The sequence below is a fragment of the Prosopis cineraria genome, unplaced genomic scaffold (genome assembly GCF_029017545.1).
Source record: "Prosopis cineraria cultivar Desert tree isolate PC_DT_omini unplaced genomic scaffold, ASM2901754v1 PC1, whole genome shotgun sequence".
In the NCBI taxonomy this organism is placed as follows: domain Eukaryota; kingdom Viridiplantae; phylum Streptophyta; class Magnoliopsida; order Fabales; family Fabaceae; genus Prosopis; species Prosopis cineraria.
This window is the reverse complement of record NW_026555332.1, coordinates 50,483,937-50,497,637: the sequence shown is the minus strand read 5'-3', so window position 1 is coordinate 50,497,637 and position 13,701 is coordinate 50,483,937. Positions and strand designations below refer to the sequence as shown.

Here is a 13,701-nt window from a genome sequence, read left to right as displayed (position 1 = left end):
TTTGGGTTCCAAGAATTTAACATTCCAACCAAATCAAGGAAAATGAGCTTTTTCACTCACTTTCCTCTTCGTTAGCCTAATTCATGTGAACCAAATGAGGCCTTGATTAAAAAAATGTAACAAAGTTTCATTCTCTCCATTGAGATTATATAAAATGCAATACATATACATCCGCGAACCTAATCAATGACAACATGAAAGAGGTCAAGAGCTATAAAACGGAACAAAGCAAATGAGAGAATTGGCACTGCCCACTAACATCGCTGCTACAATGCGTGAGCATTACTACCGAGAGGAAGCAGTAATGTAAAAGGAGAAATTAAAATCACTCTCTAAGCCGCATCACAAGTAATTACGAGACCGGCCACAAAACCACCACCTTAAAAGCCAACAGCAAAATTTATGTGCGGCAACCCCAAGTATGATGTGCCGATAAAAATCCAACAGATAAGTGGATTTGAAGATGCAAAAGCAGCAGGTACATCATAAGTCTAAAACAAACCCATCTTCTTTTTCTGCATGTCTTGTTTCCATTTTGGCATTTGATAAAATGCTTCTTTTGTCATTCCAAATACAGATAGGAAATCATCATCTGACAGATAGGCCTGAGCAATACCACAAGTGGAGACAAAGTTAATATATTCATAAATTCCAAGCACAAAGTTAAATCAACAATATGCAAAGCAAGGCTAACCTCTCTCCGTTTAAAGTCAATTCCAGACACGGGAGTATCAGAAAGAGTCTTTAATTGATCATAACTGTATGTCACACGACTACTTGGACTCACAACATCATCGTCCAAATTTTCTTGCTTTGGTTCCGAATCCCCATCACCGCCAGTTTCATGTGCAAGTTCCTCTGTCTCCTCGGCATCTTCGACTTCTTCAAGGCGTCCTGTTTCAGCTCGGGCACTTTCACCCTTACCTTCTGCCGAAATTATTCACACTCGTCAAATGGATCAGCTTATGATTCTTTGAACAAATAAAAATCAAGCATGTGGACAGCAAGGAAGTTTGCAGTTCCCTTCTAAATATTTCCAATTAGTCTTCAAAAGCAAAATTAGGACGTGACTTTGAAGATCCCTCCAGGGAAAGAGAAAGCCAAAGCCTCCTCATGTATAAATTTGGTACATGCTGTTTTTTGTCTGACATCTCAATAAGCCAGGATTGCAAATTCTTCTTAAATAAAAGAAAGGGTTCCCTGATAGCTTTGCTAGTAATAAATGTGCTCAAATCTATGATCCTAACAAACATGCAACTGGTCAAACTACTACACATTCTCTCATATTGACCAGTCAATAAAGGTGAGAAGAGCATGTATTTAATGACCAAAAAGGAAATTGTGTAAAATTTTCAAGAAAAAGGAACAAAGGGATCGATCAGGTTCTGCAAAATAAGAATGGAACTTTTTTCTTAAAAGAAATGTGTTTTGCAGCATTTTATGCAAAAAATAAGACAGAAGAACCGGCACAATATACTCGCGTGATGCAACATCTATCTTAAAATAATCAGAGATTTATTTTCTCACCAGGGTTGATGTTTCCTGCAAGAGGACTTCCAAGTGGTGTAGAATCAGGAGATTGCTTCACTTCAGCAGTCAGAACCGATGAAAGAGCAGCTACTGCAGCTGCTCTTTGTGATCCTTGACTTATTGCAGAATGTTTAGGGGCGACAGCTTTAGAACCTGATGATGAACTAAAAGCAGAATTTAAGGCCGCTAAAGCTTCTGCTCTTTGTCTTGGTCCTCCATGATTCAATTCATTCAACCTATCCTGTGACTAAAATATGAAGAAAGTGCCAAAAATTAGAAAGAGGCACTACAATATGCTTAATCGCGTTAAGAAACCATCCTCTTAACATGGGTGTCTGCTTGTTTCAGAAGTCATTCCTTATCATTAATTTTGTTATAACAAAAAGCTAGCAAATCATCTGTGAGAAAGTGAAAATACCGTAGCGGATGTTTTCTCGGAAGATGAATTGAAAGCAGAATTTAAGGCAGCTAAAGCCTCTGCTCTTTGTCTCGGACCAGATCCATCAGACTTTTCCTGTCACCAGAATCAACAAAGCCTTATCAATGAAATACAGGGAAAACATTACTATTGTAACGACACTTGCATGTATGATGCGTATCAAACACTGATGGGAATGCATCTGCATATGGTTATACAACTAATAATGACGAGAAAGAGATCAAATGATGAGATTATACAATGCCCTACTCTTTCGGAACCTGGCTGAGCTTGAAAGACGTTAAAACCACTCAAGTAAGAAAGGCATGGTAGATATTCTAGTATGAACCAAAAAATGTCATGACTTGATATACCATGCACCGCACTTTTATCTTTATCGCATTATTGAAGAAAAATATTGCCGAAGAATTATTTTCAGCATCATCAAGAGAAAACATTTCATCGAAACCCGTTTTGAGAAAAAAGAAAGGGAAGGGGGGAAAACAGAGCATTGTTTCTAAATTGTATATACCCTCATTCGTTTTTGAACCCATTTTGAAAGTATAATGTCGGTCCTTGATATACCATGTACCTCACTTTTCTCGTTATCGCAAAAGAAATGAATTATTTTAACATCATCAAGAGAAACATTTCATCAACACCCGTCCTGAGAAGAAAAGAAAAACAGAAAAAACAGAGCAGTGCTTCTGTATTGTTACGGAAATTTTTATCCTTCTTTCAACCAATTTTGAAAAAAATAATAGTCTCTAGAGTTGACACTGAATATTTCAAATTTTGAAGTAGAAAGATGGCGAAGGTTGATAATCATCTCACAAATTACCCTATAGAATTATGTGGAATGTTATGTTCTATAGCCGAATACACGATGCTTGGCGAGCGAGAAGGAATCCCATGTTTCTCTACAAAAGCACTTTTTCCATATAGGATTGAAGGAGATAAAGAAGCATGAAGTGAAGAAGAATTCCCATATTTTGGATCTTAGCAATCATGAAAACTGCTCTTAATTAAAGATCAGTTTCAAGTATTGGTTTTAATGTAAACAAGTGTAATTGAAAAACTTAGTTACTTTGCACGATTGGTTACAACAGTGTCTTGTTGGAAATTAAAATTGAAGCCCTTACCTCCACAGCATGGCCAACCCCATATAGTAAGGTCACCTTTTTCTGGAACGAGTTTCCTTGAACCTGCATTTTATCAGCAAGTGCCCCTTTATAAACACATATATTTGCATAAGCCTTGTCTTGTGTAGATTTTATTCTTTAAAATCACACAATCATTCAAACTCATTTTTCAAAATCACAACTTCACCTGGTATAGTTTCAAATGTATTAAAATTAGCACCAAGAAACCCTAGTTCATAGATGCAAACAGTTGCTATAAACCTGTCTGTGTTCTGATCCTCCCTATGTTTTAACTTTCAAGTTCAAAATGTTGATGAAAAAATGAGACATAGAGATTCAAATGATAGCTGGAATAAGATTCATCTTCCACCCAGTTGAACTCTAGCAATATCGAGATCTGGTTTGGGCTAAATCTGATAATATTTGTCTTCATCATAGGTTCTTTAACATTAAGAATTTAAACATAGGTGGTTGTGAAATATTTCTGTGTCTATGGTTAACGAGATTTTTCAGCAAGGAGCACCTCTTGGAATGATCAAATTCACCTGGATGCTAAAGACTAAACTTACTCGTTCATCTCTGCAGTAGCCAGTTAAACAATATGTAAAACAGCGCTAAATGAAATATCTGTATGCTATGTCAGTCTAATTTTCAGCTACTTTCTAGCCAACCCGAGCCAGCATTCAAGGAGGCCAAGCAATGCCATGGCTGCTAGGGACCTAGCTTGGTTGTGTGGTAGGCAACAAATAGATGAACCCCCTTTTTAATGACAAGTGACAATATCCCAAGGGCTTTTGCTAATATGGATAGGAAGAATTATTTCAGTTGACCAAGAGGGACATCCAGCAAACTGGGTTTACAGTTGAAGATGATAAAAAGAGTGAAAACAATGAATAAAATAATACGATGTCAAACAACAACAACTGAAAAAAAAAAAAAAACGGAAAACCCTGATGGTTAATACACATACAGTGGCTTTCACATGATCCCATGAAAAGTATGCTGTGAAGAAGCAAGGTTCGTTCCCTTCTGTAACCTTATACAGTGGCACCTGAGGAGACAGTCCCTCCAAAGATGCAGCCAAATCTATGTATTTCTGGTGGGAAAAAGTTACGAAATTAATGAAGTATATCACGCAGGTAAGAAAATGGGAAACAACATCCTAAACATGATTGACATGTTTACCTGGCCAATTTCAAAAGCATTTTGCCTCTCTCTTGAGCTTACAGACTGACCAACCCAGACAAACACTTCTCCATGTGTATCAAAGATGAGCATATCCTCAGTTAACAGATCATCTTGGGAGAAGTTGTAAACCTCCTCAACCTGAAGAGGAAAATATAAAAACCCATTTAAAGCCGTAGAAAGACCAAATTACAAATAACAGGTTTCTCAGCTCTAAGGGGAAAATTGACATAATGAAGTTGCAGACACCGACTCACCTGAAACTTCCCTGGTGAATCCACATTGCGAAAGAATTACCAAAATCAAGAATGGTTAGAACAAGGAAACTGCTCCATTACCAAAGCTAGCGCGCTAACATTTTAAATAGAGAAGTGAAAAGCAAGAATGCTACCTTTATTAAACGAGAAAGTGAACAAATGTGGATCTCTGACAGTATCATTAGCGACATTTTTGCTGACGTAATTTTGTTTTCCTCCTAGTGCAGACCAGAAAGCCGAGCTTTCTGTTCCTTCTTTAGCATGTTTTAAAGTAACTCCTGGCTGAAAATGACCATGTAACAGGTGATGTTGCTATTATTTAATCTTCATGATAAGTTAAAAATTGATTAAGTACAATAAGATAACAAAATCACGTTTTTGCTTAGTTGTAATAAATGCAAAAGGAACACAAAGCTATCGGGTCAAGTAAGTGCGTTTGACTTGAAGCAATAGGTGCAACAAAAGTACCTAGTCTAAGATTAAGAGTCAAAATCTCTTCCTAAAATGGTCTATCATTACAAGACATTAAAGTAAACGCATACTCAGGTTTAAATTATCAGTGGCTGAGACAACTAACTCATGCACTAACTTCTTACCATACTGCTGGAAGAATTTAGTTCGTTTTTAGATGAAACTAGCTGATGTTCCAAAGCATTTTGGTAAGCAGAATTTACCTTCAAAAATTCTGCAACATTTGCTGCTACCTGCTGCTGCTCAAAAGGAGATTGACTTCCATGCCAAAGGTAAATTGTTGAGCCAGATTGCAGGAGGAAACACTCAGTAGAATTTAGTGATGTTGCCACCTGAACAAGAACGGTATACATGATATGATGCAAGTACAGATGACTGGTACACACAAATTTTCCCAAGGAAAAAATGAAGCATTCAATGGGAGCATACTGCATCAACTTGCACTGCTTTATTGTTATAACTGGAAGGTCCAGAAACTTGAAGGAGTGCAATACACTCTGCTGTATATGTCTCATCTTCCAAACCTTTGTCAGCTATTAATTGTTTGTAAGAAGAGCTCAAAGCTCCCTAAAATATAGACAATTCATTTAAAATGGTCAGCCTCTCATGATTAGACTTATATGCTTTGTCAAAAAACACTTTCAGAGTAATGACATGGTACCTTAAGGACCACCATAGGCTGAAAAAGAGCAACAAATTGCGGTGGCTCTTTACCTTCAAATAAGCGACCCTGCAAGAAGCTAATTCAATTGTAGACAATTCACAAACACATTCCAAACTTCAAAATGTGATAACGATACCTGAACAGGTCTACCCTTCAGTGAATTGAACATTGTGTTGGCCAACTGAGTTGCCCTCCTTTGATCTTCCTAAATGCAAATTATGATCAAGCTAATTTGTATGTAGCCGTAAATCCATCAATATTTCAGCAATGAAAGCCATTAGAAAAAGAAGTTTTAAAAATCTGAATATCATTTCATGCCCTTTAATATTGTTTCATCTCAATTCACAGATGCAGTAAGAGATCGCTTCATCTTTCACACACATAAGTACTATACAAGAAAAGACAGTTGGAAAAAGGGAAAGACTTTAAAAACACTTATAGATGTTATTCCATAGCAAAGCTCGATTAAACAGTTTATTGATCATGGGAAGAAAACTTCTTGCGAAATAGTCACAAATGGGTAGCCTCACAGTGGAAAAGGTTTTTATGTGCCTTACAATCTGAGATGATCATTTATGGTTGGATTGCTGTGTAAAACATTAGATATGTGGAACAAATAGTCTGTGTAAACATGAAGCAAGAGTGAAATATTTGATGAATTAAAAGAGTTAGTGTAATTATCCATGAAAAAAATATTCCTTTAAATCTACATAAGTTATTCAAGATCACAAGATTTAAGGCGGTCATCTAAGTTTGAAAAGTGAGGTTTGCTAAGTAATGTCACATCTTTAGGGAAAAGACCAAGTGATACTTTTTCATGAATTGAAAGGTAATACATAATCAATTAGGGTTATAACTAATAAATATTAAATCAAATAAAAGATAACTTTTAGATCATAAAAACTGAGTCAACCTAACTAAACTAAAATTATTTTTTGTGCATTAATACAGGGCAATGTTTGATCACTTCAGTCCAGTATCTATTGCTTCCAGTAAACAAAACCAATAGACATTATTGTCTATCCCTTGAATGATTGAATCAACATTTGAAATATCAGCATATCCCTTATAACGTTGCTTTTACAGCCAACCAAAGCTTCATAAAACAGTAAAATATTTGCTGAAGCACGGTTGTTTTCAGTCAATTTTAAAAATACCTTGATTACAAGTGCTAACACTATTAAGTGAACGTCACAAAATATTACATGTTCCATTCTATATTTGAACTCAAATCGGAATGATAGAAATTACCTCAACGCTATCTTTCCCAAACCAACAGCATAAAAAGTAGTCATCCTTCCTCTCACCAGCGTGGTAACTATACAGTACTATGTAGCAATCCCCACTATAAAATTTACCTATATCCTCCTTAGGTAATGGATTCTTATTAGCTCCATCAATCCACCATACCTGAAAGAGTAAAATAATATTCAATTTTGCCAGACACCAATTAAAAATAATAGAAATATATACATATATCCACTCACACACATCTATATATGCATAAACTGGCCTCCATCTTTTGGCCCCAAAAAAAAAAAAAAATTACCTCCATCTTTCCACCACCTTCAAGTAGATGAGGCATTTCCTCATTCACTGCTGTGTTTTTTGTCATTCCCTTGATGCCCATACCTTGCTGCTTCAGTAAAGCTAGTAGTAAACAAAATACAATACTTAGCATGCCTAGTGAGACACAATGGCACGAGTAATGTTTCAAGTGGGAAGAAGTGATATTTACCCGCGACTTTTCCTCTTCCTTCCTCAGCACCAGTAGTAGCAGCTCCTGTTGGCCAAGAATCAAAGTTGGATTTAAACGAGTGTGTCTCAAAACCTTGAATTACTCTGGTTATCTTTGTAGATTTTGGCCTATTGTGACTCGCAACAAACTCCTGCAGCCAATAGAAAAGATAAGAAATCCATGTTCAGCTGATATATGAAGAGTTAGATGCTATAATGTTAATACCTCAACTGCTTGACAGGCTGATTTTCTTTCTTCAACTTGTGTTACCCGGCCAACCCAAAGAAATACCTCAGCCCCACAGTCCAGTATATAGCAGTTGTTGTTCTCCAATAGTGATTTAGACAATTCGCCTTCTACAGGCTTGACCTCACCATCAACAATGCTACAAGGATATTTCATACAATTTTTTATTACCAACCAACTATTTTCATATTTTAAAAATGGTATCAACTTCCACCTATGGTCCTATTGGAACAGATCTTTGAGGGAATTGGGGAAGGGATGAGAAGGAACATACTTGTAAAGTTGAGCTGAAGTGGCCTCTGGAATGATATCATCCTCACAGACGACCTTCTTTCCAATGGGAGCAAAACCACCAAAGAGGACCCAAAATTCACCTGAATCTGACTCAGTGTCCAACCTGCCATCATCTGCAATGTGGAATAGATTTTACACACAGTTAGAAACAAAGAAATGCTTACGTCCGCAGAATAGAAATATCAAATTATTTAAATTCTGCAAAAAATATGCCCTCACCAACAATTGCAACGTCACATTTCCCTTCATGATAATTTTCCTTCAGAAACTGAATTACTTCCAAAGCCTTAGCTCTTTCTTGAATATTGGAATTTGCACCATTGAACTGATAAATTTTACTCTCAGTGTCTAGGATAAAAACATCATCATGATTCAGCGATGACCGTGCAAAAGGTACCTGCACAAGTAAAATGCTAAGTTTCATGTTCATTCAATGAATGTTCACTGGGTCCAAGAAGTTCATTTCTAGGGAAGAATATGCCTGTTTCATCCTAACAACTCGCTTTCCCTTGCATATGTACAATCGTGTTTCAAACTCTTCTTGTTCAGGTTTTCTAAATCCAGATGCAACACCCCCCTCTAATGGTATCATGCATGGTCTGAAGTATGACAAGAACTTGTCAGATTCATGGCCCTGGAGTTCCCTGTGCTGCACTGCACGTCCTCCAAGAGCAGCATCAAGTTCAACAGTTTTGATGGCTGCTGTTCCAGCCTCATCCTACAAGGAAAAATTATTATCAAGAAAGAATATTCTTTTGTAAGAAATATCAGTGCAGGTAATTCAAACCATGCAGGTGAATCATGTATCTCAGACTATCTCAAAAGAACTTTACTCAGCTCACCTAACATTTTTACTTAGGCTCACCTGACTTGTGTCCTTTCCAATCCAGAAGTGTATATCATAAAAGTAAGTACCTCCTTTTGCTTGTGTTGTCTGAAAATAAGCATATAAGAGAGCCTAAATAAGAAGGGGAAAAAACTGAAGATATAAATCAACCATGCCAAAAGGTTAGTAATTGTATTAGAGGCTTTCCTTAGATATTTATATCATGTAAGTTGTACCATTCCACCTTCTCTATCTATTTAGTTTGTGTATGATAATTACCATGACACTGTGGATCAAATCTCTAAGAGAACCAAAGAAGCAATTTAGGTATACTGCGCACATTATAAATAGAAGAAGATCATGAACCATCTATAGAACATTCAACATCTAGTCACACAACATGGTGATTAAGGATACTAAATAAGGCCACAATCAATACATCAATGATATCTATAGTTCATACCTGCAATATGAGATCTGAATCACGCATGTAGAACATTCAACATATAGTTCAACATATAGTAAACAAGAACATTCAACATATAGTTCATACCTGCAATATGACATATGAATCACCCATGTAGAATTTCCCATGTTCAGATTTGGGCAAAGGAACTGGCTGAAAATTCTCAATTCTCCATATTTCAATTCCTCTTCAAGAAGTTAAGTCCGAAACCACTCAATGTGAACTCAATATACAAGATAATCAGGAAAAATGATATATTTTTTTTCATTTTTCACTCCTAATTTATTTAAGAATTAAAGAAGAAATTATATAACAATTTACTTTCAAATGAACTCGATGTATCAAGGATACGATTTTAGACCCACTCCCTGGAAGGCAGGATCTAAAACTTTTGTTGAGCTAGACATTGCTGAAATTCTTTCTTAAATGCTCTCTTCACCAGAAAGCACGCAGTGAATGCAAATTCCTGAGTAGTTCGCTGCATAAAAAAATATTAGATATTAATGGAAATAATGAAGAATATGTGAGCATGAGAAAAACATGTATCAGTTTTTAGAGCAACTGCATATTCTATGACACCACAGTATCACACATGCTACTGCAATGATTAAAAATATTTGGGGAGATCAACAGCAATGACAAGTGTTTATTTCTCTAAACCATTTTTTGCTACATCTTTAGTAGATACCGAGGTAGTATGAGATGCATAATACCATATTGAGTGGTATAGGTTGCTCTATGGGAAACTTAATTGGATTAGTTCTTCCCCCTCGATATCTGACTTGAGGGGAAGGTTTTTGTTCTTACTTGGGTACTTATCAGCCTTCAAGGCCATGTTAAAATATTTAGAACACTAGCCAGGCCCAATGGCTTTTGAGTATCAATGTGATATTGCTGCCCATCACAAATAACTTAATTGCTCCATGGAAGTAAACTTCCCCACATCTACAATATTGCTACAATAAGCATACCAATGGGCACCCGTTACATACAAACAGTTGATCTATAAATTTGGAAAATGAATAAATCAGGGACCTCCGAAGTAGTTTTATTCATTACAGTTGGCGGAGGCTTTCTGTTCAAACTAATATGTTCTCCTAACAACAGAAAAGAAAGTCTACAAACACTTCCCAATTTTCATATTCCAAGTTAGTGAACTATTGTAGGGAATGTATTATCTTTTAAAGAAACTATGATATAAAAAGTGGACAGGGAAACCCAAGCTCGAGGCATATGTGAGAGCAGAGGATAGGCAGATTCATAGTGAGGACTAGAATCTTGCCTGTCTAGTGATTGAGTAATCTTTCTATTTTCTTCAACTATGATACTCTATCACACTAGTAGATAACCCCTATTTGCTTTTATCAAATCAATAAATAGCCTATTCTTCACAAATAGATGGACTATTTCAGTTATTTACTTGAATACTTATGTGGTTCACATCAGATGACTAATTGGCCTTGATAATATGTAACAGATCCAACAACTTCTACCCTTGTTTCTCAGAAAAGATGTTAAATTTATTGATCCCCATCAAGCTTGGGTTGTAAATGACATTCGTATAAGCTGACCTACAAAATTGCCATCATATATTTGCAGAAACATATGCGGAGTAGATTTAGCATTACAAATTATGCAAAACAGAAAAGAGCCATTGAAGGGGACCTGAAATCAGAAAGAAATTGATCTATTTATCAAGAACGTAAAATATTTATTGATAAGACTTGATCTGCTAATATAATCCTTCAAGGAAACTTGAATAGATACATTTGCAATGAAGCATGCTCGATTTAGAAGAAGCGTGCAATAAGATTTTTCCTCTCTTAGAGACTATATTGACTTATTTATGGAGCTTGAGTAGATAGCTTCTGCGCTTGTCATTCTACCTGGTACTTTGAAATGTCCTGTTTCATTAGTCAAATCCCAAAGTGTTGTTCAAGTGGTAAGAAAAGGAAATCTCTTTGTGTAGTCTTCTTCAAATAAGCTTAGTTATGGATGACATGTGCGGGCCCAACATCCGTGTTAAGGCAGTTATAAAGTTAGAATATTTCCCTAATACTATTTCATCAGACTTAAGAAACCCTTGGTTTCCTTTAAAATTTCCAAAACCTTTCACTTAAATCTTCGATCATCAACAAGCTTGCTTTATGTCCATTCTCAACTTCCACTACTGAAACAAATATCAATATGATTTCTGATATTACCTATCTAGTACCAAAACAAAAAAGACGTTGGCTGTTTTTTTTTCTTATTACATTTAAATTTGTGAACAAATGAGAACTGTTTGATTGTGGAACTACTTGTTTGTAGTTTTTAAAATGGGAATACATTGTAACCCTGAATTGAAGTCCAATTACAACTTTATTAATTTCTTTTCTCGCACGAAAAGCCATTAGCCAACATGGCAAATGATAGAACGTCAGGGAATTTCAAGTCATGATAAATGCATGCAGGCGTGAGGCCACCCAACAAATTAAGAGAGTGAAAAAAAAAAACAGATAGTCCAGGAGAAAAGAGGCACCAGTACTAAATCATAGGGATAACTAACGACCAGAAGATAAGCGGCAACTACGAAATTCCATTTAAGTTATCACAATATCGTCCAGATTCAGATCAAAAAATACAATGCTGGTCACACAATGATCAGAATATTGAATCAGAAAAGAAAAGGTGCAGTAAGAGATGATGATCGAATTTCTGCAGTATTGGAAATCGGCGGAAAAGATATGAGTAACGTGGATAAGGATACACTGGAGGGAGAGGAATTGACGTGCCTGCGATCTCTGGGCGTGATGATGAGTGGAGAGCTAAGAGGCCGAAGATGAAGATAGAGAGGAACATACATGAAAAGAGAGGTGCATTATTGCCATGCCTGCAGTGACTTGGTTCTCTCTAACTTTTCAGGCTTTTGAGATTTGTAATTGAGAAAGAAAGAGAGAGGATACAAAAAATGAAAAAAGAGGGGGCATGGATGAATTATGAAACGAAAGGTTAGGGAAAGGAGAAAGGAAGAACGCAAAGAGAAGGCACCGTTAAGAGGAGAGAGGATTTTGGCGAGAAAAAGTCGTTGTTTAAAGACAAACGATCCGCTCACCTTGGCACCGGGCATGTTGCCTCTATATTGCCTTTTGCTTAGACGGACACGAAATTTGTCTTGTCTTTTTCTCTTCCTCCTGTTTTTTCCCGTCAAATAATGTTATTTCTTTTTTCTTTTTTGGGAACTGAAAAACATTTAGTCGCCGTTATGAAGGTGCATGAAAGAAATTCAAGGGAAGAGTTATTGACTATTGATGATTGGGCACAAGAAATTAAATGTCAATATATTGTCTTATTTAGGAAAAGTCTCACTCAGAGACTTCTGAAGCCTGTTATTAGTGAAAGATCGTATGATTCTGAATTCTTTCCCCACACCAAAGACATCTAAATGAAAACAAGATTTAAGAGGGAAAAAAAGAAAGAAAGAAAGAAATAACACAGACAAGAGGAAATGAAACAAGCCTCTGGATGGAAGAACTTGGTACTTGTTGATTACTTATGCTTACTCATTAAAATGTAATCTATGCTTGTTGCAACAAGACAAACACTTGTGAAAAATTATAGAGTTAAGAATTATTTTTGCCATTGAATTTTCCTTGAAGGGTCAGTGATCACCATAAATTTAAATAAGGGTTAATTCTGTCTATTAATGTTAAAAAATTTTCTTTCTTGTCACTCTATTATTTTTTTACTGTCTCTTCACTACTAGTGGGCACTACATTACATTGTTTAATATTTTTTATTATAAAACATTTGAGTTTGGGGTGCCCCATTGACTATTAGGGGTAAAGTTGATAGGAAAAAGTAACCCTTAACATGATATTTATAATAAAAATAGAAAAATGTAATGCGAGACTTACTAATTGTGAAGACATGGCAAGTTAATGTTAAGGGTGCTGAGGGTGATGATTTTTAAAGTTAAGGAATAAAATAGACCCTTATTTAAGTTTAGGGTACCCACTGACCCTTTAAGTAAAGTTTGAAGACAAAAATGACCCTTAACCTAAAATTAAACTATATGCCTATTAGATTTTTTTAACTTGTTCATCATCAAATTATTACTTGTTAATTTCCAGTGATTATTTATGAATATATGAATGTATACTAGTTGCAACAACACCAATACTTGTGAAACATTAAACCAAGCCTATCAGATTTCTTCACTTGTTCATTATTGAATTTCTGCCTGTTAACTACGCATGGTTACTTGTCAACATATGAATTCCCTTCACCCATATTTCCTTTCCTCTCAACAAGGCTATTGATAGAATTTATTTATTAATCATGGTGTTATTAGCTCAAAGTGCACATATATTGCATTGGAATTAAAAATTTGCCTCATTGTCTAGGTTTTGTATACTAATATTTTAGTTCAAACAAATGAACTATTGAGAAAATGTATAAGAAAAATTGACAAAGCGTATTTCA

At 35.8% G+C, this 13,701-nt stretch overlaps 1 protein-coding gene across 3 annotated transcripts; it reads right to left on the bottom strand.

Annotated features, from left to right (window-relative positions):
* Positions 1-86: 86 nt before the first annotated feature.
* On the bottom strand, positions 87-12,312 carry LOC129311155 (villin-3-like). 3 transcript variants are annotated; one of them, XM_054953205.1, is made up of 24 exons: positions 12,012-12,312; positions 9,589-9,715; positions 9,325-9,424; positions 8,811-8,879; positions 8,427-8,663; positions 8,165-8,342; positions 7,926-8,058; positions 7,631-7,790; positions 7,406-7,556; positions 7,217-7,317; positions 6,919-7,077; positions 5,804-5,872; positions 5,665-5,733; positions 5,433-5,570; positions 5,207-5,335; positions 4,667-4,814; positions 4,533-4,543; positions 4,276-4,416; positions 4,061-4,186; positions 3,091-3,153; positions 1,949-2,044; positions 1,528-1,777; positions 695-927; positions 87-605 (listed from the first exon to the last, which is right to left on the bottom strand). In XM_054953205.1, exons 2-24 carry the CDS (start codon positions 9,642-9,644, stop codon positions 492-494), a joined length of 2,931 nt encoding a protein of 976 aa, XP_054809180.1. In that variant the 5' UTR covers positions 9,645-9,715; positions 12,012-12,312; the 3' UTR covers positions 87-491. The 3 variants fall into 3 exon arrangements, with proteins under 3 accessions (XP_054809180.1, XP_054809189.1, XP_054809199.1); XM_054953214.1 differs by having other exon boundaries at positions 695-924; XM_054953224.1 differs by lacking the exons at positions 9,325-9,424; positions 9,589-9,715; positions 12,012-12,312 and having other exon boundaries at positions 8,788-8,848.
* Between the last annotated feature and the right edge of the window lie 1,389 nt (positions 12,313-13,701).